Source organism: Schistocerca gregaria, chromosome 8 (assembly GCF_023897955.1).
Source record: "Schistocerca gregaria isolate iqSchGreg1 chromosome 8, iqSchGreg1.2, whole genome shotgun sequence".
Taxonomy (NCBI): domain Eukaryota; kingdom Metazoa; phylum Arthropoda; class Insecta; order Orthoptera; family Acrididae; genus Schistocerca; species Schistocerca gregaria.
The window spans coordinates 65,230,248-65,257,884 of NC_064927.1; the positions used below are offsets into that span (position 1 = coordinate 65,230,248).

A 27,637-nucleotide genomic window follows, 5' to 3' on the forward strand; every position below is an offset into this window, starting at 1 on the left:
AGAATTCGGGGCTGGGGGCAAAAGCTTGTGTTTTTCCTTCTATCTATGTAATTATGTAGTTCTCAATTCGTTCGAGCAATCAATCATTCATAATAGGAAACACAATCATAACTCAGTCACTCAAAATGATTCAGAAATTTTACTTGTTAGAATGAAATCAGGCGATGATTCTTCTTCTCTGCAGGCTCGTGCTTTGCGGCAGTCTGCTAATCTGTACAAATAAAATGCCTCGTAATTTTTGGGAGCGTTGTATAATCAGTCGGGAAACCTCAGATCAAGCGGATATTTGGCTGTGATGAAGTTTCACTTCCCGAAGAATTAAAGGAGCTCTTGGATTATTAAATGCAGGTTCGTATCCAGTCTTTCGGAAGTTCCCTTCTGATTAACAACTATGTAATATATCGATGAATATCATTAATTCTCAAGTGTCAAAAACACACGTTTTGTATGAAGGAGTTAATCGTACAATTTCGTATCCGTTATCTTTTGTCATAAATCTCAATATTCAGATTACAATTCTTCAAACAATGCTCAGGCTAATCGGCACGAAGACAATCTCGGAAGCTTTTTTCTAACAACCACCAGAGAGAGTACTACAAAGAATAATTATGTGCTCATGGCATAGCTATTGTATGAAACTACTTTGCGCATGGATTCTGCGAGTATGAAGATATAAAATTAGTAAACGTCGTTCAAGAGTAGAATTGTATCAGAATAATTCATCGAATACAAAGAGATATTGCAAGCTGACAGTCCAGAGAAGCTACATGTGTGCGTTGTGCGTTGAGCAAAACCGCACCTTTGTGTTGCATCCCACGACGCTTCATCTTGAAAGCCTCCCATAACCCTATCAGGAGATTTTTTTTATCATGTTCCTGTGACGATTTCCCCCCTACCAGCGTGGTCCCTTGGTACCCCTTCACAGCAGTTCCAAAAATCACTCAGCATAACCTTGACCGATAATAGTTGGGTGTTCCTATTATTCGGCGGTGATCAGTGCATATGTTCTACTGCTTGTTTTGTTGGTTCATCTCGAGGTCATAATGATGCACCAAAAAGCAGTCCACGGTGACTAGGCGGTTAAACAAGTCACCTGACACTGCTGTAATATTTCTGCTGATGCCTCTATTCCGCGGACTTATTGAAGGGGTGTGAGAAACTGCGACCTTTCTCAAGTTTAAAATGTCATGCCAGTAGTTTGAAACTGAAACATGTCTGATATTCACATTTTCGACTATCATCTCGATTGTGGCACGTCCGTCTTCGACCTCCAAGGTTTCCACATCCACTGCGATTCCTTGCTCTTCACAGAAAGATGGTATTCTACTTCATGCTTCGTCACTCAGATGAGGGGCGGTCAAAAAGTTTCCGTTCAAAGGCGTTACAGTCCAGAATCTGTGTGCCAATCTGGAAAAATCGCGATGCACGCTGAGGCAATCATACCACTGACGTACCAGGTTTTGGTAAAACCGTGTGCTACTGGGTGAAGAAGACCGTTAACTACCTGTTGCACATCCTCGTCCGATTCGAGTCGTCGACCCTTGAAGCCCTTTTTTAAGGGACCGAAAGCATGATAATCGCATGGGAAGAGATAAGGACTAGGTCTATAGCGCGGGTGCTCAAGCGTCTCCCACTTCAGTTCTCGGAACGTCTGAGTTACGACATTTGCAAGCAGTGTCATGAAATTGCACCACACAACTTGGTATACCAATCAACAACGCTGATTTTCGACGGACATGCTGCCCCAGACACATTCTTCACTGTCCGATGGCCGTCTGGTCGTGATGTTCTTCAACAGTCACGAAAAGAATAACAGCACGTTGGTCTTGTTTGATCACATCTGTGCAATAATGGAGCCATAGTTCACGTGTCTACATTTATAAACGTAGACTAGACAAATAATGCACTATAAGTTGTGTACTGCTTGACAGTGTCACGTGGGTTAAATATCTAGACGTAACGTTGCAAAGCAGTATGAAATTGAAAGAGCAGTTGATGAGTTGGTAGCAGGGGATGTGGACGTTCGACTTTGGTTTATCTGGAGAATTCTAGGGAAGTGTAGCCCATCTACTCAGGAATCCACGTGTAGTGCACTAGTGTGATACATTCATGAGTTAGTGCGACACGTTCTTGATTACTGATCGAGTCGGCATAAAAGTTATCTGGGTGTGGTACCGCGTCATAGTGTATACAGCTACTGCTGCTGGAGAAAAACCAACGTTCCGGCCACGGTTCAGCGGCCTTCTTCTGGCCGTTGGTTTTTCTCCAGCAGCAGTAGTTTTATACATTATGACGCGGTACCACACCCAGGAAACTTTTATGGCAATTGACTCTGGCCGCGGAAGCCTACGCTATTATAGTGATCGAGTGTTTGGAATCCCCACCAGGTCAGACTAAAGCAAGACATCGAACCAATCCAGAATTATGCTGCTAGATATAGTACCGGTAGATTCTACCAACAAGCGTGTATTGTTGAACTGAAATAGAAATCCCTGGAGGGAAGACCATGTTCCCGACTGACTGCAGAATGATTACACTGTCGGCAACGTACATTTTGGGTAAGGATCGCGAAGACAAAGTAAGAGAAATTAGAGCTCATACGGAAGGACACAGATAGTTGTTTTTCTTTTAATCCATTTGCGAATGGAGCAGGAAAGGTAAATTACCAACAGTCGTACAGGGTAGCAGTGGTGGTCGCAACATAAAACTGGGTTGTAATATGCAACACCGTAGATTGGAAGACTAATGATGCCATCTGGCGGCAGTTTCAGTTACCACAGTCGCAATGTTTTCTTTCCGCTACAAGAGGCAGCAAAGATCAGTATCTCATTGTTTATTATCGTGAGTAGACGTACACGGTTCGTGAAGAATTTCAAATTGTCAATCGTAATTATTACTCGTAGCGCATAAAACTGTTATTTGTGAATTTTTTCCGTGTGAGGTCAAAATACAACTTGATAATTGCATTAATAAAGATCCAAACTGGCAGTGTTACTTTATTATTTTCAAAATGCTCATAACTTACAGCAAGTTAAAAAATCTATTGTAATTATTTAACGTGTTCATTTTTCAGCAACATCATTACTGATTCTATATAATAGATATACGAGGGTCACTCAATAATTAAAGAGACGAATTGGTCTGGAGAAAAAGGCGTTTATTTTTACAAAACAATACTTGTTCTACTTTTCAACACAATCCCCTTGAACATATGTGCACTTGTTCCAACGAGCTACAAGCAGTTTTATTCAGGCTGCAAAGAACTCCTTATCTTGATGTTTGAACCAATTTCTCACATACTTGTTCACGTCCTCGTTGTGCTGGAACCTCTTCCCACGTAATGCCTCCTTCAGTGCAGCAAATAAATGGATATCTCTAGGAGGATGGGGTAGCACTTTCTCTTAACGGGTGACTTTGTGTGCTTCCACTCCATGCTTTGCCTTTTTGATTATGGGTCATAATACTGAACTCAAGTTGCATGAAAAGTTAAAATTTTGTTGAAGAAGTGCTCACCTTCTCTTTCATAACGTTCCTTTAGCTCTGTGCACAGTCTCATCCTTGTTTCCTTGTGTAGCCGCGTCAACTCCTTTGGGACCCATCTTGTACATGTTTTGCGCTACTTCTGCTTGTTACAGATAATGTTACGAACTGTACCGGCACTAACTTGAATTTTAACAACTATTATTTCCACAGTCACACGGCGGTCTGCACGAAAAATGTCATCAATTCGACTTTCAAGTGAGGGAGTTGAAACGGCAACTGGTCGGCCAGAACTGTGTTCGACAATCACTGAGTCACGACCATTTTTGAACTGCTCTACCCACTTGTAAAAATTTGCAAGATTCATAAAACCTTCACCATAAACTTTAGAGATTCTACTGTATATATTCACTGGTTTCTCGCCTTCAGCAAGTAAAAAACGAATAACAGAACGTTGTACAACTAATGTGAACGTTTCACGTTTCAAGCGGACTCACAATCTTCAAATGTATTTCTGAGGTTATAAACGAAACAATGTTGATACATCAGCTGATCTGGGCTCATCACAACGATGCTAACTTAAAGCCATAAAAGTACCAAGCTTACCCTGCTGTCTTTTCCCCTGACCATGTGTCTCTTTAATTATTGAATGACCCTCGTATAAACTAACAGGAGACATTTTTTACGGGATAGCCACATTTTAAATTCAGTATTCTGATTTAAACAAGGAAGTGTTCCATATTACCACCACTTCCTCTACCCTCTGATCAGCGCGCACCCCCCCCCCCCCCCCCCCCCGTCGCAGGTTCGAGTCTTCCCTCGGTCATGGGTATGTGTGTCGTCCTTGGCGTAAGTTAGTTTAAGTTAGATTAACTAGCGTGTGGGCTTAGGGACCGATGACCTCAGCAGTTTGGTCCCATAAGACCTTACCACAGATTTCCAAAAAGAGGTGTCCCTTCATACGAATTTCAGCACTTTGTAGCTTCGTGTAGGTCTGTATGATTAGTCTCACCGTCCGCGCTGACTTTTTCCAGGAAAAAATGGTCCGCTTTTTGCATTTTAGTCAAGTAGTGGCAAGCGTCCACATTCTGGAAAATGTCTTGAACACTTAATTTAGAGATGTTGCTCTACTGCGATCTGTGACACAGTACGACCGCACGTCCACTGCTTAACACTGCCTGTTCACAACTGACTGGTCCAATGTATATCTGTTGTTACTACTATAGCTACTGCTGTGACGTCGCCTGCACACTAGTAATAAAATCGATCTCGGAACTTTTTGGACGGACGGTATACGCAAATGTAGAACCTGAGACATGCTATAAAAGTACTGACGTACATTTAATGTCATACGATATTACGACGTACGCTGATCACTTGTATATAATAATGTGATTGGAATCTGTAGTGGAATAAAGTAGTTAATAGCTACGGTGGAAAATAATCAGTTTAACAAGTTTGTTGGTGTGGTAATTACTGGCATTAACTATATAATCATTCTTTTATGAACAAAACTCGTTTATCACTTGGAAATAAAGATATTTAATTTCCCACATTCGATTCACCTTGCATGTGAAAGGTATATTCGGTGACTGTTGTATTTTTTCCTTCCTAGGTAGCATTTCACATACGGAAATTAATCGCGTAACTGCGTGATGTGTACGATTCACTGATGATCTGGCAGTAAATTAAGATGTTTAACACGGAAACTACTGTAGTTTTGGTAGCAGAACCGTTTGTTTACTTCACTTCTAAGTTGATTTCCCGATGATAATTACGTATCATTATTAAAGGCGTTTCATTTTGAGAAGAACAAGAATTAGTTCACTTCTGCAGAAAGCGTTACGCTATATTGGACGGTGTCCGCTTAACAGAAACACAAGCATGGACGGGTGCACTCGAGGTTAGTAACAGGATCGCTCATGATCTGGATATACGCAAACGACTCCGCTGACTGGTGGTACTGATGCGCAGGAGTTGCTAACTGCTCCTCACGCAAACCACTTCGAGCAGCCGTTCTAATTGTCATCTTCGTAGCAATGACACGATCCTCATTAAGATTAAAGGCCAGATACTAGATGCAGGTGTTACAGCTCTCAACGGTATTTGTCACGTCAAACAAAGCGAACAAGTGCGCGTAATTAAAACCTGATGAGAACATCTCATCTCTACAAACAACAAAACGCGTGCGTATTTCAATGGCAAGCAGAAACGAGATATATCTGACAGGTGAGGTGTTTTTATTCCTCATCTCTCTACGCCACAGCAACTTTAAGCGGCAGAGTAACCACGGCTCTCTTACGCCCTAATCTGTTTCAAATTATCGCGACAACGCAGCTCTCTAGGATACTGGAACATGTACTCCCGTTACCTTACGTCAAGGACTTTCTAAAGCAGCAGCAAACACTGTTCGACGATTTTTCATAAGAAGAGACCCCAGTTTTGTGTCAGATGTTACGGAAATGGAGAAAGACAACACAATCTGCTCTGATATGACAAGAAAAATAACTTGTAGACAGTACAGACTGTTTGCAAACTGAAGCGGTCTTTTCGGAAAGAACACCACAAGAGCCATACAGGATGGCTAAGAATCATTATTCACTGTAACAGCGCAATTAACTGTGTGGTAATATACGCAGAACAGTAACAATGCCTCTGCGCCCTCCAAGTCCCGATTGTTTAAAGAAGTGAATGATCTTTTACAAAACAGCTCCGTTTTAAGAAAAGCTAGTGTTTGACGCATTTCGATGTTTATGACCCCACGTCTTGAGCTAGATATAAATCATGCCTGATGCTGAAGTGTTCCTGCACGTAAAGGCTGTAGTAAGCGATTTTATGTATTTATTTTTTATTATAAGTTTTGAACAATTTGTTGGAAGTCGGTTATTTAAGACCTTTCCTTCAATAATAACGGACGAATGTGTTCTGAATGACATGCGCGTTGCTAGTTACCTTGCCACAAGACATACACAGTTTCTACCTTTAATACTGACTTATTGTCTTACCTTTAACTTAAAAAATGGATCAAATGGCTCTGAGCACTATGGGACTTAACTGCTGAGGTCACCAGTCCCTTGAACTTAGAACTACTTAAACCTAACTAACCTAAGGACATCACACACATCCATGCCCAAGGCAGGATTCGAACCTGCGACCGTAGCGATCGCGCGGTTCCAAACTGTAGCGCCTAGAACCGCTCGACCACCCCGACCGGCACCTTTAACTTGAGGTGTGGATCTTAACGAGTAAATTGTGACGGAATTTTAAAATTTTAAATTCGGTGAATAATTACAGGAGATCCTGAAAATTGAAATGTTGTCTCCCTGGAAGCCGTCAGACAGGAAACCTGCCATTGGGACCGGGTGACCGTTTTAGTTAGCGCGTGTTCCTTCCGTTAGTGGGTACTATCTGCTGTATTTCGCACGGTATTAAGTCATCTGTCTCGCTAATATATTCTGATCAGTTGACACGAGGCTCATCAACGTCCCCTTAGAAAAGTTAATGAATTACTGTGCTGATAAACCTTTTACATTATTTGATTTTCAAACAGCTGAGCAGAACTGAACGTACTCAGACATTTCGCTCTTTACCTATTGTGATCCACGCTAAACTGACACACAATATTTTTAGCGCAGCGCAATATGACTTTCAATAATCCCTACAAAAGAATGGCCCTGACTCACAATAACCTATACCTTTCACAAATCACTTACCTCACAAAAATCTTCGTTACTCGAACTACTGCAATACAGCGAGCGCCACTTCTGCCAGCTAAATAAAAGATTCAAACTACTGAAGGCACTAACTACTGATAGGCATATATATATATATATATATATATATATATATATATATATATATATATATATATATATATATATATATCAATTCATGAAATCCAGTCTTACAAATTTACTGTCTCTGATGGACACACGTCCAAATCATCCGCTCTCAAAACTCCGCATCTCTCTCCCCACAACCACCACTGCGCAACGCTACGCGCTGTGAACAGCCAATTGCCCAACACTACAATAGTGTATACTCCAACAATGCAAACCAACCACAGCCTTCACACAGCACAGTCACTGATTTTCATATAGAGCGCTACGTGGCGTTACCAACATAAAAACCTAAACAGCCTACTTACAAACTTCGTCCATGCGAGGGCGGCATTCCACTGTGAGTTGGCGAGGGAAAACTATTGCTGACGATCTCGCTGATAACAACAGCACACTAACTTCCCTCGTGTTTGTCTGGCAGTGAATTGACTGCCACCGTAGGAAGCGGCGAGAATTTGTAAGGTTCGACGGCGAGGCTCTTGACAGGGCAATTTAGGTTCACGGTGTGCGCCGTGCGTTAGCCGCCCACACAGCGGTCGTAGGAAGGACGCAGTGGCCCGAGATGTCAGCGAGCGGGCGCTTTCGATTCTCCACGGGTCAGCAGGGCGCGATACCATCGCAGGCCGCGAAAGTCGGCAGCTGCAGCCGAGAATTGTTGCCGGCGCTGGCCGCCCGGTCCCTACGTCCGGGACGGGATCCTATGCCTTTATATGGGGACGCACCACTGAGTCGCCGTCGTTACTGCCTGCCGACCGTCTTACAGGCAATGCGAGTTGCTGTTTACGACAATCACTTCATATATGAAAGCTGTAGATCTGATGGATACCAAGTCTGTTTAAGTACTGCATAAGTGGGTTGGGTTGTTTGGGGAAGGAGACCAGACAGCGAGGCCATCGGTCTTATCGGATCAGGGAAGGACATGGAAGGAAGTCGGCCGTGCCCTTACAAAGGAACTATCCCAGCATTTGCCTGGAGCGGTTTAAGGAAATCACAGGAAACCTAAATCAGGATGGCCGGACGCAGGATTGAACCGTCGTCCTCCCGAATGCGGGTCCAGTGTCTAACCACTGCGGCGCCTCTCTCGGTCTGGACAAGTGCCGGATCTGGGCTCTGGGGGTTCAGTACAATCTTAATTATGCACGTAGATAATAGTGATTTCTCAACGGCCTGGTGCAAGTCTTTCTATTGAACGCCTCTTCGGTGACTTGCGTGTCCCAAACCTACCCCTGTTATCCAACGGGAAAGGAAACCTACAGTTTAATGTGGAATCCGAATCACTTTTCTTTCTGGCGACTCTTCACATCGTTGAGAGATGGAAAAAAACTATACTCCATGGCCGAGCGGTTCTATGCGCTTAGTCTGGAATCGCGCGACTGCTACAGTCGCAGGTTCGAATCCTGCCTCGGGCATGGATGTTTGAGATGTCCTTAGGTTAGTTAGGTTCAAGTAGTTCTAAGTTCTAGGGGACTGATGACCTCAGATGTTAAGTCCCATAGTACTCAGAGCCATTTGAACCATTTTTGCTCCCTATTTGGTCAGAATTATTTGTTGCTAAGAGGTTTTTCGCAACTATTTACATACACTATATGTAGGCTCCTGAACCAGTTGTTCAAAGTAGTGTTCCGAGAAGGCATTCAGTACTTTTTCGGACGTCGTTTTATGCCTAATGCTGACTTTAAACACGTATTTTCGCCAATATATCGAGGGTAGATTTAAGTCACCACCAATTATAATTTTTGGGGTACCTATTTGAAATTAGATTCAAGATTTCTTTAAACTATTCGCTTAGTTATAGAACCGTTTTTACACTCAAGAGTTAAGAGGTCTTTGGAGAACGAAAATCCGCTCTGTGAAAATCAATATGGATTCTGCAAAAAGAGATCGTGAGAGTCTCAGATGGCTCTGTTCGGCACTCAGGTTGATGCCGCGTTTCTAGACTTCAAGAAGGCATCTGACACCGTTCCCGGCTACCGTTCAGTGAAAAAATACGAGGCTACCGATTATCGAACCAGGGTCGATGAATGGTGGGTACACAGGAAAAAAAATTCACTAGCCTAAAACAACAGAACCGATGACATATTGATGGGAACAATATCTACAATCAAATATACAAAAGAAGCTATCCAGAGGGACCTGGAGATGACTGAGAACGTATAGTGAATAGTAGGAGAAGCAGATGCTAACGTGAGAGTTATAGGAAGAATCTTAAGGAAATGTAACTCGTCTGCGAACGAAGGAGCTGATAACTAGCTTATTCGACCAATCCTTGAGTACTGTTCATCAGTCTGGAGTCGTTACCGCTTAGGACTGGTGAAAGAGAGAGAGAAAAGATCCAATGAAGAGCGGCGCGTTTCGTCACGAGATCGTTTAGTTGGCGCGAGAGAGTTACAGAGATGCTCAACAAACTGCGGCGGCAGGCGTTACATGAGAGGCGTTGTGCATCACGGCGAGGTTTAGTATTGAAATTTCGAGAGAGCACTTTCCGGAAGAAGTCGGATAACATGTTACTTCCTCCCTCTTACCTCTCGCGAAAAATTCGAGAGATTAGAGTCAATAAGGAGGCTTACTGACAATCATTCTTCCCACGCACCATTCGCAAGTGAAACAGGGAAGTGCTCTCGGCCACACGCCGTCAAGAAGCTTGGGAAGCACTGATGCTCATTTCGTATCCGCCCGAAGTGATGGACTGCGCGCCTGTCACCGCGAGGCCCTCGCGCTTGCCGGGATGGTAACTTCGCACAGGCGGCTTCCTTGCCCAACCTTCCATAATCCGATCACCTCGCTGCTCGGTCCCGTCCCCAACCAGCCAGCCCTCACGCCTCTGCCACGTCGGCAGGTGTTTTTCTGCGACGCGTCGCGTGTCTGTCGGCGCAGCTCGCCGCGACATACGTCGCGCCGTCGTTTTTGCGCGGCGCAGGCGCCGGCCGGCGCCCTCGCCGCGCTATTGGCCGCCGCGTATCGGCGCGCCGCGGCGTCGCCGGCGACCGGGACGCCCGATTCGGGACGCCGCCGGCGCCCATTATTAAAAAGACAATGGCAGCCGGCGCCGGCCGCTGCCTGACAACGAGCGATGCGCGCGCGCCTTTTTGCTCGCGCGGCTCATTCTTGTTTGGCCGGCGGGGTTTTTGCCGCGCTCGCTTTGTTCCCTTTTGTGGCGTCTCCTTTCTCGGCACCGGCCAATGACTCGGCCGACTCGTCCGCCCGCCGGGACGCCGGCCGCTCGGGAACGGCCCCGCCCCTCGGGGGCATTTCGTCAGCGGCCGACGTAAACAAACCGGCTCTGCCGCGGGGAGCTGCCCCTGTTTGATGTGCACAGCTAACGGAATGGGGGCTCTCAATACTTCAGCGCGGGCGCACGTCTCATCAAGGGACAGGGGTACATATTTGTGGGGCGCCTCTGATTACCTTATAAATTGCTGATAGACCAGAAGAAACAGAAACTGACTTTCTGTCCGTTCCGTATGTAGACGACAGTGGCATCTAGTTTTGGCACAACTCACTTTTCTTCTTACAAGGAGCCCACCAGTCAATCTAACTTTTGTAATTTTTTATATTTATTATACGTAAAGTTCACATATATACCGAGGCATGTCGATGCAACTCACAAAGATTCTCGAGAAAACCGACTTTGAAGATTTCCGAGCAACTTGAGGAATGTTATGACTATATGAAACTACTTTCATCCGGCCATAGCTGTGGGTTTTCTTCATTGTTCTGGCAGAGGGCTCGTCAAACTACGACACATGACATATTAGTTAATTTTGTGATACAAATGAATAAAAGATTTAAGAAAATATTTATTTTATTTATTTATTTAATTTAAGTAAATTTGCCTTCACTACAGGAGTAGAGTGCCCACTGTATAACTCACAACTGTCACTGACTGTGGAAGCACCACTTGATGTGCTAACAAGGAGAGGTCGCCAGCGGCGCGATCGACATTTTGAAACTATCTGTACGGTGGTACAGGTCAAGTTCCCAGGTATCACACATGCAGCTTTCACCCTGGTGGGCCGTCATTTGCGAGTAAGCGACGAAAGAACAATTCCGAACTTTGTGTAATATTCAGTAGCCGTAACAAAGGTCGCTATTGTGAAGCCTGGTTGTGTGGTGCAATGGATAATGTAAAAACTTCACATGCAAGACACTATCAGTGGCATCTCGTCAGATGCACAACTTTTATTTTTAAATTGTTATCGAAATTAGATGGTTCATTATTTTTAGTCAGTTAGGTGGTCCAAATGCATTTTTTGTCTCTATTCCTTTGTCACATCATTTTACTCACCGACTAAACTCTTTTATTTGTTTCACTTTTTCTTTGTATCATTCTTTTTCCAATAGCAATATTTATGAATACGAATGTGGCTATATTTGTCTATTACAATATTCAATGGTTTGAAAATTTCAGTCCATCAGTTAAAAAACAAAAAACGAAAGAGTCTTTTTATATTTGTGCAATTATGTCAAAAATGTATTTTTGTTACTAGATGTGCAACGTTTCTGCAAGATAATCGTTGTACAAACATTTAAAACGTAACCTAATTACCCGTTGCGCTATGGAGAAAATAACGTAGATTAAAATTTAAATTAAAGACGAGTTTATGAGTAAAACGAAACTGAAGCGAAACGAGAACTAGATATAGTAAACGCAATAATGTGGACCAAAAATCGGTAATAAAACAAAACAAATTAAATCAATATTAATACATAAAATTAATTAAAAACACATGAAATAAGATTTCAAGCAGAGAGAGAAGGATAGGAAGAAAAATGAGAGCAAATGAAGAATTTGATGATATGATTAAAATTATGTGACAAAGGAATGGAATTAAAGAATTAAATTTAAACCAATTACTTTAATAAAAGTAATGATTGAAGAAATTTCGATGACGATGTATAAAAAACAAAAACTTCTACCTCTGATCAGTTTCGAACTCACAACCTCCTGCGCATTGCAGTCTTTTTTAATGCTGGTAAGTGTCACAAAAAACTCCGAATTTTTCTTTCATTGATTACTCGCAAACGAGGGCCCACCAGGGTGAATGTTGCATGTGTGATACCTGGGAGTTTAATCTAGATTGTTTTAAAAAGTTTATCTCATCGCTAGGAAACTCTCGTTGTAAGTAACAAACTGATTGTTGACGTAGAACGTTCGAAATTTACAACAGGACAAATTCATCTAAAACTTTAACTCTTCGTTTGTCCTAGACGATGATGTTGACTGATATAGGCGAGATCACGAGCTGGGCTGAACGCTCGCGTGTTCGACACTAGGCTGGTATCAGGGCTGCGGTGCGGGTAGGGGAGGCGTGTCTCCGGGAGCGTCTACCATAAATTCGTAATTGTCGATTGCAGCGGTCCCACGCTGACGTCTATGGTTTCTTTTTTGTTTTAAACGAGGCCCGCGTGGAGCACTGGTAGCGTTGGAGGAACCAAATCAGATAAGCCGATCAATGGATTGCTAGTTCGGATTTTGCTGTGCTCTTTTTTTCGCTTTTTTCTTTTTCCTTTTTTTGTTCAATTCCAATACCTACATCATTTAAATATAAAATTTATGAATATATGCTCACTGACAAACACCTAACCATAAATTCGTAATTATCGATATTTTAGAAAAGATTGTTGATAAACATCTTTTAAATTAAAATATTACAAACTTTTTAAACGTGTTTTATAAATGACCGAAAGTTAAAAAGTTATGTTTGGTATGAAAACTGGAATTGCGCATGTCATAATTAATTATAAACTCGAAGACGGGTATTTCTCATCAAAATTGTGATTAGTAACATGTTAGCACATTTGATTCAAGTTATATAGGCATTTGAACTAGCAAAATATACAGCTTCGAAGTCGATTTTCACTAAAATTATTGAGTTGCATCGAACTGTTTTGGGATATCGATTTTGTGTCGTCAGCTTCGCATACCATAAATGTAAGAAATTACAAAAATCCGACTGCAGAGTGGTGTGGTTGCAGGCGTTAGCCCCGTCTAGTACGTTGTCCGCAGTACTCGAGATTTTGCAAATTTATTTTGTTGTAATTTTGTGGCCGAATGGCCTTCCCGTCACCGTAGTCTTCAGCTCACCGATACAGGAACGTCTTGTGTGCGTTGTCTCTGCGAATCGCGATAATTTTCTTTTGTATGTTGTCATATTTCAACTTTTCGCGTATCGTACTTTCTGAGACAGAAATTTGGGGGCAGCCTAGAATTTGCCTCAACGAGAACGGGCAATCCCCACACTCAGGCCGGCTTCAGTTTCCTGAGGTCAAGCGCATTCGATTCGGATCAGGTCCACCCTCTCTCGCCAGGCAAGCTACCGCGCTGCCCAATACGCTGTACTAACAGGCCACTTTCGACATATTTACTGTCAACTGTTCCGGAAAAAGACCTCATGCGCAACTAGTAGACGTGGATTTTTGTAATTCTCTTATATTTACGGCACGTGAAGTTAAGAAGTGGGGGACTGCGCCCCCGAACATTAGGTACAAGTCCCAAAAATTCTCGACAAAATCGACTTCGCACTTCTGCGAGGTTTAGAGTACCATATAGATGGACAACATTTCGACAGGTTGCGTGGCTCTGGTCTAGACTAATTTCTAATTAAATAGGTAAGTTCTACGACCATTTCCGTAAAACGTAAAATACATAAAGATAGCAAAAAAATCGATAGTGCTCAAGATTCAATCAGTATTTTTTTCGTTTATTTTTTCTTTTCAGTTCGAATTACCCACGTAATTTGAATATAAAATGCATCAAATATTTGCTACTAAACACACATGTAACTGTAATTTTTATGAAAATGCACGTCTTCTTATTTCTAACTACATATCATAAATAAAAATGCAGTTTTCATTGCAAATATAATTCTTATCACCCATCTTTTAAAAAAGATTGTCAATAAATATTATCTAAATAAAAAAGAAGCAATACAAATTAACGTTGTTTTTTATCTTCCAAGTATTTTACTCTTCACGGAAATGCTCGTAGAACAAGCGAATCTGTTTAAAAATGTACATGATCGAGGACTGAACCCAGACCACCCACACGCCAGTCGACCGTTCTACCACAGTGCCACATCGGCTGTCGAAATAATAAAGAGCACAGAAAACTTCAAATTTCTCGAGAATTTTTGAGAGATGCATCAAACTGTTTTGATGACTGACATTTGAGCTTTGGGTTTCACGTATCATAAATATTAAAAAAAATACAAAAATCAGAATGACATGTGGTCTTCGTTGTAATTAGAAACGTGACTGATGTGGTATATACACGCCTTTGTATTTCTGAACTACTTATATTCTCCGTATGCAGCTAATTTCTCCATATGTCTGCTACGTACAGTGTAATTGGGAAAAAAGAATCTCTGCAGAGATACGTCACTAACACACTTCTATAAGTGTACACAGGGGGTTCGGAAATTCCAGTTGCAAACTTGTAGGACATGTTGAGGGAAATGGATACACAATATTCAGAACAGGAAACGTACGATTTCTTTTCTACGACGGTTACAATGTAGAAGTTTGACTCATCCACTTCTGCTTGACAAACTCAATCAGGGGTGACGCCGTACAGTTATTAGGTAACAATTCGAAAGGAAGCATATCAAAACATCCATTTATCACTTAATAACATTTGTTTGTTTTAATACTGAAATATTACTTGTTTACATTACTCCAAAACAAAAAAGGACCCAGCGTATCGTACTACAGACAGTAATGTTTAAGTGTTAATAGAAACCAACTGTACTGCTTCAAGCGTAATTCAATTTCTCAAGCAAAAGAGGATGGCTTAAACATCTGAATTGAAACCGTCGGAGGACGAAAACGGTACGTTTCTGTGTTCAAAATATTCTGTACACACTCCCCTCTACAAGTCCTAGAAGTTTGTATCGGGAATTTCATTTAGACAGGACGGTAACTTCCTGTGCATCGTTGTTAATTTTTCCTTTCTTTTTTTATATTTTTGTAATTTATTCGACTGCGTCCAACGTCATTACGACATTCTACCTTTGCACCCGCTCACGTCAAATATCCATACACATCTTTGTCGAGAAGAAACGTGGCAGTTATTTAGTTCACACTACTTACTAGAAGAGAATTTCATGAAATCAGACAAATTTATTCAGTAGTTCCTGCCTTATACAGATTTTACTGGACAGAAGTCTCGACCATCGACGAACTGAGAAAAAAGAAGAAAAAAAATCCGCTCAGAATAAATCTACTTCGGAATCTCGAACAACTCTTTGAGCGCGATAGCCCTCGAACACTTGTTCAGTAACGGCCAAAAGTCTCATAAAAATACTTCTGTGTCGCTACAACAGTGTATGGGTGAAACAAAACAAAAAAAATAAAATAAAATAAAATAAAAAAATAAAAATAAAAAAATGCAGAAATGATCCGTGATTGTGTCTAGAAGAAATGAACAGAACTGTGTTATTTTTTTTTCTCGATGTTCCTCTCTGTGACTAAACAAGCTAGCACAGCTTATGAGCGAGTAGAAATGCATTGTATTGGAGTTGGCTGCTCTTTAGCAAAACTATGGTTCGGCAGGGTTACTGGTAGTATTAGAAACATAGTTACCAAAAGAAACACGTATCACTCTGTGAGTGAGAAACTAGGGACCAACGACTTCTCTTTGTGTTTTGTTTCTTTGTTTGCTTGTTTTGCGTATAATTAGAAACGCACATCGTGCAGTTAGCCCGTTGTGTATTTTATATCCTTAAAAATATACACTGCCTTTTATAAGTAACAAAAACTAGTTGATAGTGTTCTGCGTTTTTATGTAACCAAAGCAATTAATTTTGATGCAAGTACGGTTTACACGCACTAACATAAACAAATCTGTGTAATTATTATTGTTATTTTGTACTAAACAGAACGTTCTTCATCGTGATCAAACGCAGGAGTTCACTGTTTGAGGAAATTGCGTTTTCTATCGCTATATGATGACACTATTGTTTTTTATCCTTACTAAGACAATTTTCGTCTAAAAGCTGAATAAATACTGTTTATTTTTTAGCAACAGACAGGAGGATAACTATGTACAAAAATGTTCCTTAGGTTACGCAGACCTTTATGTATTCTCACTCAGATTCTAGACCGTTCACTTTTCCTGTTTCTAGACGACTCTAGTAGGATACCGATCGCATACTGGAATAAAGGATCGAAATGAGGTACCGCCAGATACGTATACAACACACATGAGGTACAGGTAACGCGATTACGATCTTAACTGACCAAGACTACTACGAAAATCAGCGTAGTCTTCCCTTATTATCTACAGTATAATCTACGGTGGCCTACAGTAGTTTGTTAGTGATCGGTCGCCATTTGCACCGAAGAGTTTAAAGGGCTGTGTTGTTCATAACAGAGATATGTTTAGAAAGTCTTTAGTGTGTAATATTCACGCTAAAGAAGGTATGATTTTTTAACTCAATGGTTGCATTTATTTCGTATTATAGAACATTTCTTGTGTTCTTAATTATTCTATCTTAAAATAGCAATTCTGTAGGTTCTGAAGCACCTATTAAGTATTCAGAGCTAGGAAAGAAAGCAGTTCAATAGCAGTTTGTATATTATTATTATTATTATTATTATTGTAATTCTTACCGATATTACTGAACTATCTGTTGCAAGGTGATTCCGATAAATGTTGATATCCTAATATCAGTGACTCACCGTAGCTATTCTCTTCATCGTCTGGAATACTACCATTTTCAATTTCATCGCCACAATGGACACACAGCACATTTAAAGCCTTCAGCCCTGCTTGTCGAACAGATGGATAGAATATGGTTAATTCATGTGTAAGGTACTCAACACATACATGCGTCCTGTTGCAGAGTCTTAATAGAGGCTTTTAAGCATCCCCTTATTAGGCCAAGTGTAAAGCGTTTTCTGTGATCAAGTCGTGTACTTTACGAATTTACACTCGAGTTTACAAAAGTTGTTCTCGTTCGTGTCGTCAGTAGTGAAATAACAACTACAGTATTGGTGACCACGAGTCAAGAGCGAAACGTTCGCCCTTTTGTAGCTTTAAATAATAACTGTTTTTGGAATAAATGCAGTCCTTGGGATAAAGGTATCTGTGGGAATATCGATTTTCTCTCTGGGCAGGTGTTTGAGTTGCAGCCAACATTTTGGGTCGACGCTTCTTACTGAGGGTTTCTAATGTTATTTTCCTTCGCGTTTTAAGCTTGCCATTTACTGTTTATGACAGTAGTACTTATACCATCCCCTTGTTGACACAAGCTAATAATTAATGATCAAATAAAAATAAAAGAAGGTAATATAATTTATAGCTCCTGACAATGTTTGACTGTCGTCAGTTGCTTGTAATTTCGCACTTTCGACCGTTATATTCACATTTGCCTGTTGCTGAAGAGAAGTTTACTGAGAAATGCTAATATAGAATGCAAAGAAGTAAATAAATGCGAAATATATACGTTAGAATGTAGTGTTCGCTTCTTACCTGGTATATCACTAAGGCCACATTAACAGACGATCATTCACTCATTCGTTTGTTGTTCAATGAGGGCTTTAGGATGTGCTGCATGACGAAGGACAGTATAGATTTCTTACGAGCAGTACACCTTGCGTAGAAGCTGGTCTGGACACACACATTTATCTCTGTGTCTCTGCTTTCAACCCTTTTCTCTTCCAGGCCACCGACTGAAGCGGTGCACTTGCTATCACGCATTAGTTTGTTTCCCTTACGAATTTGGCTTTACGAATGACTGATTGTGCACTAAACAGCATCTAGATTTGATAACATGACTTTTAGATGGGCTGTTAGCCAGGCGTAATCTTAGAAATCTCAGCAGACCCTTCACTGGTTTAAACGCAGATGCTGACTTGACAATCGTTCACGTCGTCCGAAGCCCACGACGGACAAGCGAGTGGGCAACTGCCAAGCAGCACATCGGCAGTACACAAGGGACAACGGATAGTCACCTATAATCCTTACAGTGATCTGCACTTATATTTGCATATAAAGGGTGGCTCCGAAAATGTATAAGGCGGTGAAACGAAAACAGGACGGATAGAGAAAAAGGAAGCAAACTGTTTGTTATTTCAAAAGTAATCGCCATAACTGTTAATATATTTATGCCACAGTAGGACATGACGGTTAATGTCTTCGTGGACAAATATTTGAGATTGGGTACTATAATCAATCCCCCTACTTTTTTGTTGCCGCTACTGTCCACTATGGTAAAGTATTTTCTGAAAATTCGAGAGGTGTAAGATTTACAATAAACTTTTTAGTTCACTTATCTTGTCTTACACAGTTCCTCATGTCTAGGGGCCTGATTCTTGAAGCCGGGATTCCCACATTTTAGGTCCTTATGGCTGAAATGATCTACATAATTTTTAAGAATGTCACTGCAGAATTTTTGTTTTTACGTCAGTTTATTTTGTCAGATTTTACTGTATCACACAGTCTTTTGAATTTCAGATTAACAAAGCCAAAATTACATTGTTCGCCCAAAATATCAAAAATAGGACCGACCACATGAGAAGCATGCTTACTACTACTTCACTCTGCGGTAACAATATTCCGAGGGTTTTTCAGTTTTTCTTGACAAATAATTTTGTATTAAGTTCGATTACTATTTCATAAATGAATCCAGAAATAAACATGATAAACAGTACTAGATTGTGTAATTAACAATAAAAATTTTGAGGGTGCCAAATATTTCGTAACTCAAATGTTTCTAAAAAAATTTAACTTTACATTCAGTGCTAGTATATATCGATTGTAACAACGAAAATAAATTAATTCCTTTTCATAAATTTTAGCTTGAAATATAAGATACTGCCTATAAAATTATATAAAATTTTTCAGAAAAAACACCTGAGATAATACTGACCTGTCCAAAACTCGAAAAAAATTCTGGTATCGACAACTACTGTTGAGGGAAAGTAATGCTAAAGGAAGATGTCCCTTAAAGCACGGAACCACGACTGTACCGAAGTGTGTACCTGTTCTTCCAAAGCAAGTCGATGGCCACGAACGTCTTTCTTCAAGGCATCAATAATATAGAAATTGCACGGAGAGAGATAGTGACTACGGAGGATGTGTGCGCGTCGACACTGCAGAAAATTTGAAGCGCGCCGTCAGAGTCGAAAAGATCCGCCAGGATAGCCGAGAGCGCTAGGGCGCTGCTTCCTGGGCTCGGGTACGCGCGCCGGCCCCGTATCGAAACCGCCCGACTGATTAACGACGTCGGCCGGTGTGCCGGTTAGCCTCGATGTGGTTTTTAGACGGTTTTCCACATCCTACTAGGTGAATACCGCACTGGTCCCCACGTCCCGCCCTAAGTTACACGACTCGCAGACGTTTGAAACAGAATCACACTATTTCACGATTTACACTAGACACAGACCGCTGGGCTAAATCGTTCAGATGGCTCTGAGTAGTATGGGACATAACTTCTGAGGTCATCAGTCCCCTAGAACTTAGAACTACTTAAACCTAACTAACCTAAGGACATCACACACACCCATGCCCGAGGCAGGATTCGAACCTGCAACTGTAGTGGTCAAGCGGTTCCAGACTGAAGCGCCTAGAACCGCTCGGCCACACCGGCCGGCAGACCGCTGGGGTGAACCTGCAACCGTAGTGGTCAAGCGGTTCCAGACTGAAGCGCCTAGAACCGCTCGGCCACACCGGCCGGCAGACCGCTGGGGTGAACCTGCAACCGTAGTGGTCAAGCGGTTCCAGACTGAAGCGCCTAGAACCGCTCGGCCACACCGGCCGGCAGACCGCTGGGGTGAACCTGCAACCGTAGTGGTCAAGCGGTTCCAGACTGAAGCGCCTAGAACCGCTCGGCCACACCGGCCGGCAGACCGCTGGGGTGAACCTGCAACCGTAGTGGTCAAGCGGTTCCAGACTGAAGCGCCTAGAACCGCTCGGCCACACCGGCCGGCAGACCGCTGGGGTGAACCTGCAACCGTAGTGGTCAAGCGGTTCCAGACTGAAGCGCCTAGAACCGCTCGGCCACAACGGCCGGCAGACCGCTGAGGTACACTAATTCCGTCCCAGGGGGTATGGGGCGGCGGCAGGAATGGCATCCGACCACCCCTTAACATTCACCATGCCAAATCCGTATTTAAACCTGAGGGATCAAGGCAGTAGCAAAAGAAAGAAAGACAGCCGTCAGAGTCGAAACGCCGAGGAATGTTGACGGACGGCATCATTCTGTTACGGGATAATGCCCGCTCACATGTAGCAACGGTCGTTTTAAGTACACCGCACAAGTTTCGCTGGGGAGGCGCTACACATCTTCCGTGTAATCCCGATCTCCCGCCAAGCGATTTCCATGTTTTTCGAGAGGACATTTGTGGTTGTCGGGTGCTTGTGAAGGAGAGCTGCACGCACACCTGTAGTTCGGTAGGGAACCGCAAATATTTTCTCGTCTCACAGCGGACGGTTGCTTCCGCAGCTGTTCCTCGGGTTCAGCTGGTGAGCAGTGTGTTGGTAGCGCGGGGCGGCGCGCCGTGTGTTCTAGGCGGCTGTTGCTCAGCAGGCGTGTGCGGGTGTGTTGCAGGCGGCCCCATGGAGCAGGGCGGCCCGGGGCCCGGCCTGCCGCTCGCCGCGGAGTTCGCGGGGCTCAGCGCAGAGCCGCCGCCCGGCTTCCTGCCGCAGCCGCCGCCGCCCGCCGACCAGATCCTCGCCCAGCAGCGTGCCAGCCCCGAGTTCATCAGCTCGCAGGGTGAGCACCACGGCTGTCTCGACGTTCCCCTTAATGTATATGTTTTACCCTGGCATATCGATAGCAAAATGTCAATATCGAGAGCCAAACATCCATATACCGACGTTCCCATCAGTGTATATATTTTACCCCCATACATCGATATCAAAATGGCAATATCGCATGCAAAACCTCCATATATCGACGTTCAAATTACTGTACATATTTTACCCCGACATATCGATATCAAAATGGCAATATTGAGTGCCAAACATCCATATATCGACGTTCCCATCAACGTATATATTTTATCCCGATATATCGATATCAAAATGGCAATATCGAGTGCCAATATTTTTATTTCATACAGACATGACAACTTACAAAAGTGAAAAATCAGTAGAATTTTAGCGGTGTACTATTGTGAATTACAACACATCCCTCAAGATTAAAGTTGCAATAATTCAGTAACTGTAACAATTCACTTAAATAATGGACATACCTGAGCCTTCAGACTGCATAATTTATCATTCAACATGCTGAACAATATGAATAATGAGCTCTGCAGGTTTCTTTGGACTCACACACATTCAAATGAAGCACTCTCGAGAGAACTACAGTTCGAAATTACGATCCGAGGAAACATATTAACGTATATTAGATTTCTGTTTTAACATTAGCACAGTTTTGCATGAATAAATCACTGTTAAACGATCACACGTTTTCATTTCATAACGCAATCCATATTTGCATGGCATCTTATATCCGTAAGACATCTTTCCCAAATTTAAATCAATTTTATACAGGATGTACATGTTAGGCTTAGCAAATAATCTGAATAGTTTATCAGTCTGAATTTGTCTGATTACGGTAGTTACTTATTCACCACACCCGTAGCTGACTTAGCCTTCTTCATAAACTCTGAACTAAATTTCTGCTCAAAGCACTTCCTTTTTTGGACTGATTTATCATAAATTTCTCCAAAGACGTTTCTGAAAGCATGGACCTGAAATGAGTTTTGGTCTTTGTAACTGTGCTAAAAATTCTCTCACATTCCGCATTACTATGTGGAATTGGCAAAATAGCCAGCACCACCTTTGCAAGTTTATCCTATTGAAGAGACCGAGCGAGGTGGCGCAGTGGTTAGCATACTGGACTCGCATTCGGGAGGACGACGGTTCAATCCCGTCTCCGGCCATCCTGATTTCGGTTTTCCGTGATTTCCCTAAATCGTTTCAGGCAAATGCCGGGATGGTTCCTTTGAAAGGGCACGGCCGATTTCCTTCCCAATCCTTCCCTAACCCGAGCTTGCGCTCCGTCTCTAATGACCTCGTTGTGGATGGGACGTTAAACACTAACCACCACCACCACCATCCTATTGAAGAACCCCATTAGCCGATTTCTTCTAAGCTACCAACGCCCACTGAACATCAATTATCTCTGCTGCCAAGTTGGTTTCTTCTAGCTGAAAGTTACACAACTGAGAGTGAAGAATATCAAGTTCTGTATCTAAGTGTTCACTTTCGCTAGTCAGAATATTAGAAAATCTGTTTAAGAAAAATCTAAGGCTGGAAAAAGATGCTTTGCCAATTATAGAAAAATTTGCAACTTCTGCATACATTAAAACTTTATCTTTGACTGGAAACACTGCCTTTTAGACACAACAATGCGAATCGCTTCGCTTGGAACAACTATCGACTACTCCTTGTCCACGATAACTTTGCGATTGCGCTGGTGCTACCAGAAACGGAGGAAATTGGCACTAGTTGAAAGATATTCATTTGTCTCCGATCGCTTTCCGTACTTCCTTGTAGATACGCAGCGCGAGCTACGCCTGCTGCCGCTCCTGACAGCCACGGCACCAATCTAGCAAGTTAACACAGACAAGCAGCAGCCATACATTGTCATCCGCCAATATATCGAAGGCGCAGGATTTTCAAATAGTAAGGAAAGTATTGAAACTACTCCGAAAATCGGGAGATCGGTCTTCACTGTCGGGAGGTCGGGAGGAAGAAGCAAAAATCGGGAGTCTCCCGCTTAAATCGGGAGAGTTGGCACGTCTGTTTATACTATATTTTTTCACAATTTTCGGTAAATATTTGAAGCTGTTCTTTTTAAACACTAGTAGAGCACAGTTTTACTTTCAGTGTGTTAAGGAGTTTCAGTAGTTTTTGAGCTTTCATCACCAACAGTCTTTCTCTTTGACCGTGTGAAGCCAAGAATAGGTGGCATAAAAGAAGTTGGATTGCAGTGCGGGTGACGTTGTGAATGGAATAACAGGGCTTCCAGTGTGAAGAAATAGCACCCTAGTTGGGTCAAAGAAAGTTTTTAACACAACTAGTGATCTACTTATTCACATCGGCATTCTTCAGTAACTGTTGCTGCAAATTATGAACAAAATTCTAAACGACAATGTTGGTATTTGTGTTTGGTGGAGACGCGTGACGGGAAATGCTGACGTAATCGGCGCACGGCGCTACCAACAGAAACTGCAACGTTTAGCTTCACCGCCAAATTTTGATACTGCAAGTGCCAGGTAGCTTGGTGTTGGCGGAAACGTAAAAGCAGGGAAGTCGACATGAAGTGTTCTGGACAAATCTGATACGTGACGAAACCGATCGACGGGCCCATTGGACACCTTTTATTGTACCACTAACATGCAGTTACCTTTCTTAGCAAAGTGGTTATCGCCAAGCGTGAAAGTGCATCTTTTTCCTTTCAGTTATTGCTCTAAGGGGTATAGGCGAGCTGCTAGCATATTGATGTACAGAATACCTGATATTAAGTCAATTCTTGAATACACAGCTCTAAAACCGTCACTATATTTACAATGTGCAGCCGATATTTATATAGGCATGTACGTCGATATTTCTTTCGTCGACACACCGATACCTTTCTTCATTATATCGAGATGCGGTAATTACATCTTTATAAAATATCGATGTATCGGCTTCCCGAAGGTTTTAAAAATGTCAACAGTCCTAGTGAGTAGGCAGGTAGCTAGAAATGTTAGAAATGTTCAGTAAAGTTCAGGCAGCCTGCCGTATGTGTTCCTCACGTAGTTGCAGACTCAATAGGTTGTATTCAAACTACAATTAGCGAAACGCGTGCAGTATGTAGAACACGTGGATTAGTCTCGCTGAAAAAAAAAGCACAGCAGTGTATAAGACACCTTTACACGCTTTGCCTATTTCCCACTGATTCCCTCATATCATCATCCATTACATCCGACATTCCGTGATGTATGTCTGTAACTACGTTCGAACTCGGGCATGAAATACATTCCATCATTCGTTCCTAGTAGTTCCTAGTATGATAGCGGCAGCTCATCTTCAACGTCAGCCGTTAAGTTGAGTTGATAAAAACCTTAAAAATGAAACAGCACAGCCTACAGTGTTGCCTGCCATTTTCTTAACATTCTTGATGCATTTTCTTAGCACTCTCCAACAAAATTTCTCTGATATTAATTTTTCATCTTCGGATTTTGAGTATTTGCTACATTTATATCGCTTCGTAGTGATACACGAGATGTTCAAACGACATTATTGCCTCTATTAGTGTAAATGTCGATCTTGCTTAAAAATTCTCGAACGTCTGTACGCCACTGTGGCTAGACCACATCCAGCCACGAGTAACAACATTGGAGTCTCCCAACGCATAGCACATGGTAATATTCTTGCAGATATAATGCTCTACACACATATCGCTTAAAGCTGGTACCAGACATTCACATTTGGGCAGTCGTGTACTACCTCAGTGAAAGGCCAAGTTTCTCAGATTCATATTTATCCACATAAAATATACTGATTTGTACAGACGGAAGGATTGTTGCTTCGTCGTTCACACTGATGCGTTCCGACACAGCACTGTTCTGATCGATTAACTGCATCATGACCCTCACAATACTTTAGCCCATTTGTGGTTCCATTATACATCAGTTCACGGACCAGTACATTTCTTGTGATATTCTCCTCTTTGTTGATGCTGGCAACTGCAACTGCTGCAAGGTTCTCTCCAGCTGTTAATGGGAGTTTGCAGGTCGCCTGTGTCCTAACTTCTACGCAGACTCGTAACGTGGAAATGACTTCTCAGCATCACGACGATCGCATTACCACTAAATATCTATAATCGAGGGAACCTCTACTGCGCACACATTCGGCCACGCATCACCATATTGTCCAACCGTAACAATTACACGTGGGCAATTAGATAACGATGTGAAAACTTCAGCTGTTCGGCTGTGAGATAGTGATGATACCTCGTATTTATGTCGATTGTTAGTGAAAATAGAGTACGATCATATTGCTCAATAATGTGTGATAACAACATTTATTTTATTACACATATTGGTTTATCGATTGATGACAAAGTCTGCAACTATAGCTTTCCCTGCATTCGAAATACCTCCCTAGCTACCTAATAAATAGGACTGAGTTTGTACCTAGGGAGTTATCCTTTGACTCCCTGTATAGTAAACAGCGTAATTCTGGAGTGGAAGCAAATTTTTTTATGCAATCATGGAATGGAACTCAGGTTTAATTTATCAGGCAGTTATTATCTTCCTGGTGGCTGGTTAGCTGTGTCCGAAGACAGAAGTTGTACAGGAATGAAGGCGCAGCGCTTCAAGTACCTTCGTGGAGACGGCTGGCATTTTAGTCGATGTGACACTCCTGTTATGTAGCACGCGCTGTCTTCTACGTGTAACGTTTAAGGTTTGTGCACTCATCAAACGTTCTGGACTGTGAAATGGCACTGTAATCTGAAAAAAATCAACGTCATAGTCCTCTCACTGATATAAAAAGCCACAAGAATTATTAACGTCAAAGGACAGATTGGAGTATTTTGACACCAATCAGAATGGTCCCTTCGTTGGTGTGACACTTTCTCCCTTCGTCCATTCCATTTGTGTTTCTTGTTGTTCACTATGTAGCGCCACACTACATGACCTACTCCACTCCTAATTTCTTGCGGTTCACGTTCCGGCTGGCGTATAAGTGTAACACAAAATGGCACCTGCGAAAAAGCTTGTCGTTTAGTATCTTCTGTCTGAAAAGGTTTTATGGTTATGTAAATTCAACACCACTCCTGAAAACATATAGCGTTATATGGTTTATCTTAACCATATTGATTCGTATATTCAACGATGCGAAATACTTCGTATATAAAAAAAAATCACATAAAATACTAGTTGAAAATTTTTGGGTATGTTTCTGTTGCTTATATAAAATCACAATACGGGAAAATCACAAAATTAAGAAAAACTGAAGAACAACTGATTTTATATTCTTTTTTTGGTTTAGTTCTGTGGTCTGCATGTTTGACCTGGTTCAAGGTGTAGTCCCACACGAGAATTGAATACAATGAATTAACGGTAAAAAGATTCCTCCTATTAATACTGTGATGTGCGCATTGGTTTGCACACAAACCCTGAAATGACGTAATCTGAAGAATTTGAGCAAAAGTTTGCAGAAAAGCAAGTCGTTAATTTGAAATTTACGATTATTTTTTTGATAGTAAAGCACACGTACTACTAAGTAACCATAGCCGTTATTTAATTCTTCACAATGAAATAAATGTAACATGCGGTGTCTGATCGTTGGTGTTTATCTCATTTCTACCATTAACAGGAAGAGGGTTAAAGGGTTATCAGTAACAATTATGTAGTAGTTACGTGACTCAGTGGTTAAACAACTTTCCGAGAAGATCGGGGTTAAATGACACATCCAAAGATTACACTACGCTGACATTACGCTGATGCCGGAATGACTCTTCCAACAACGCCTCCGCATATTCCCACCCTTATCCTTGGCTAATTGAGGCAAGTGTCGACGAAGTGCTTCACGCCTCATCCTTTTTATTCAGTTGGTCTGGAAATACTCTCTCGTTCGTTCTTTGTATATTGATATGTCTCTAGCCAAAGACACATATCTCGCCGTCCACATAACCACTATCGTCGAAAGTCATGCTACGCATGGCAAGCTTCGATGACCTCCTCTAGCAAATGAGTAACGAAAACGTTTCTTAATGTCATTCAGTACAGCTACAGTGCACTTATTCTGTTACAAACTCACTCAGTTGCGGAAGCGATTACGGTGTGACTTTCACCCAACAATGCCAAATTTTTGCCTCCTTGTGATAGGTCAATATCAGACTAACTGTCTTACAGACCTTTCTTGTTGTGTACAGAACTTACGATTACACTTTTCTCTTCCGACTAAAACTGGCCGAGCAGACATACTCCACGGATTTCTTGTATGTTATCACCGTTGCTTCGTACGCAACACAGGAACAAGAATTAAGTTAATAAAATATTGTGTTTCCAAAATGTAACGTGCAGTATTTCCACATAGCTATAAAAAAAAAGTTGCTGCTCCTCAGGAACTAACCTGGTCATTAGATTGCCTTTCATTAATGTCTATTTAAGGGAAACCCTTCTTGTATTCTTTTTTCGTTAATTATCATTTCCCCTACATATAATTTTCGAATACTGAAAGAAATGAGGCCATCGTTATTCAAATGTATATAGTTTTCCTTTTAGATGTATCACTAGCTTATTTGCTGTAACTAATTCGAAGGAAAAACAATGATTAGGGTTACACGTACCGTAGACGGCGAATTAATTAG

At 41.9% G+C, this 27,637-nt stretch overlaps 1 protein-coding gene across 1 annotated transcript in view; it reads left to right on the forward strand.

The window, feature by feature from the left end:
* The window catches only part of LOC126284542 (uncharacterized), a 495,687-nt gene that overhangs the window by 464,214 nt on the left and 3,836 nt on the right, over window positions 1-27,637 (forward strand). Inside the window, exon 10 of the mRNA XM_049983544.1 lies at window positions 20,870-21,034. Coding sequence (XP_049839501.1) covers window positions 20,870-21,034 — 165 coding nt within the window. The remainder of the gene's footprint in view (window positions 1-20,869; window positions 21,035-27,637) is intronic.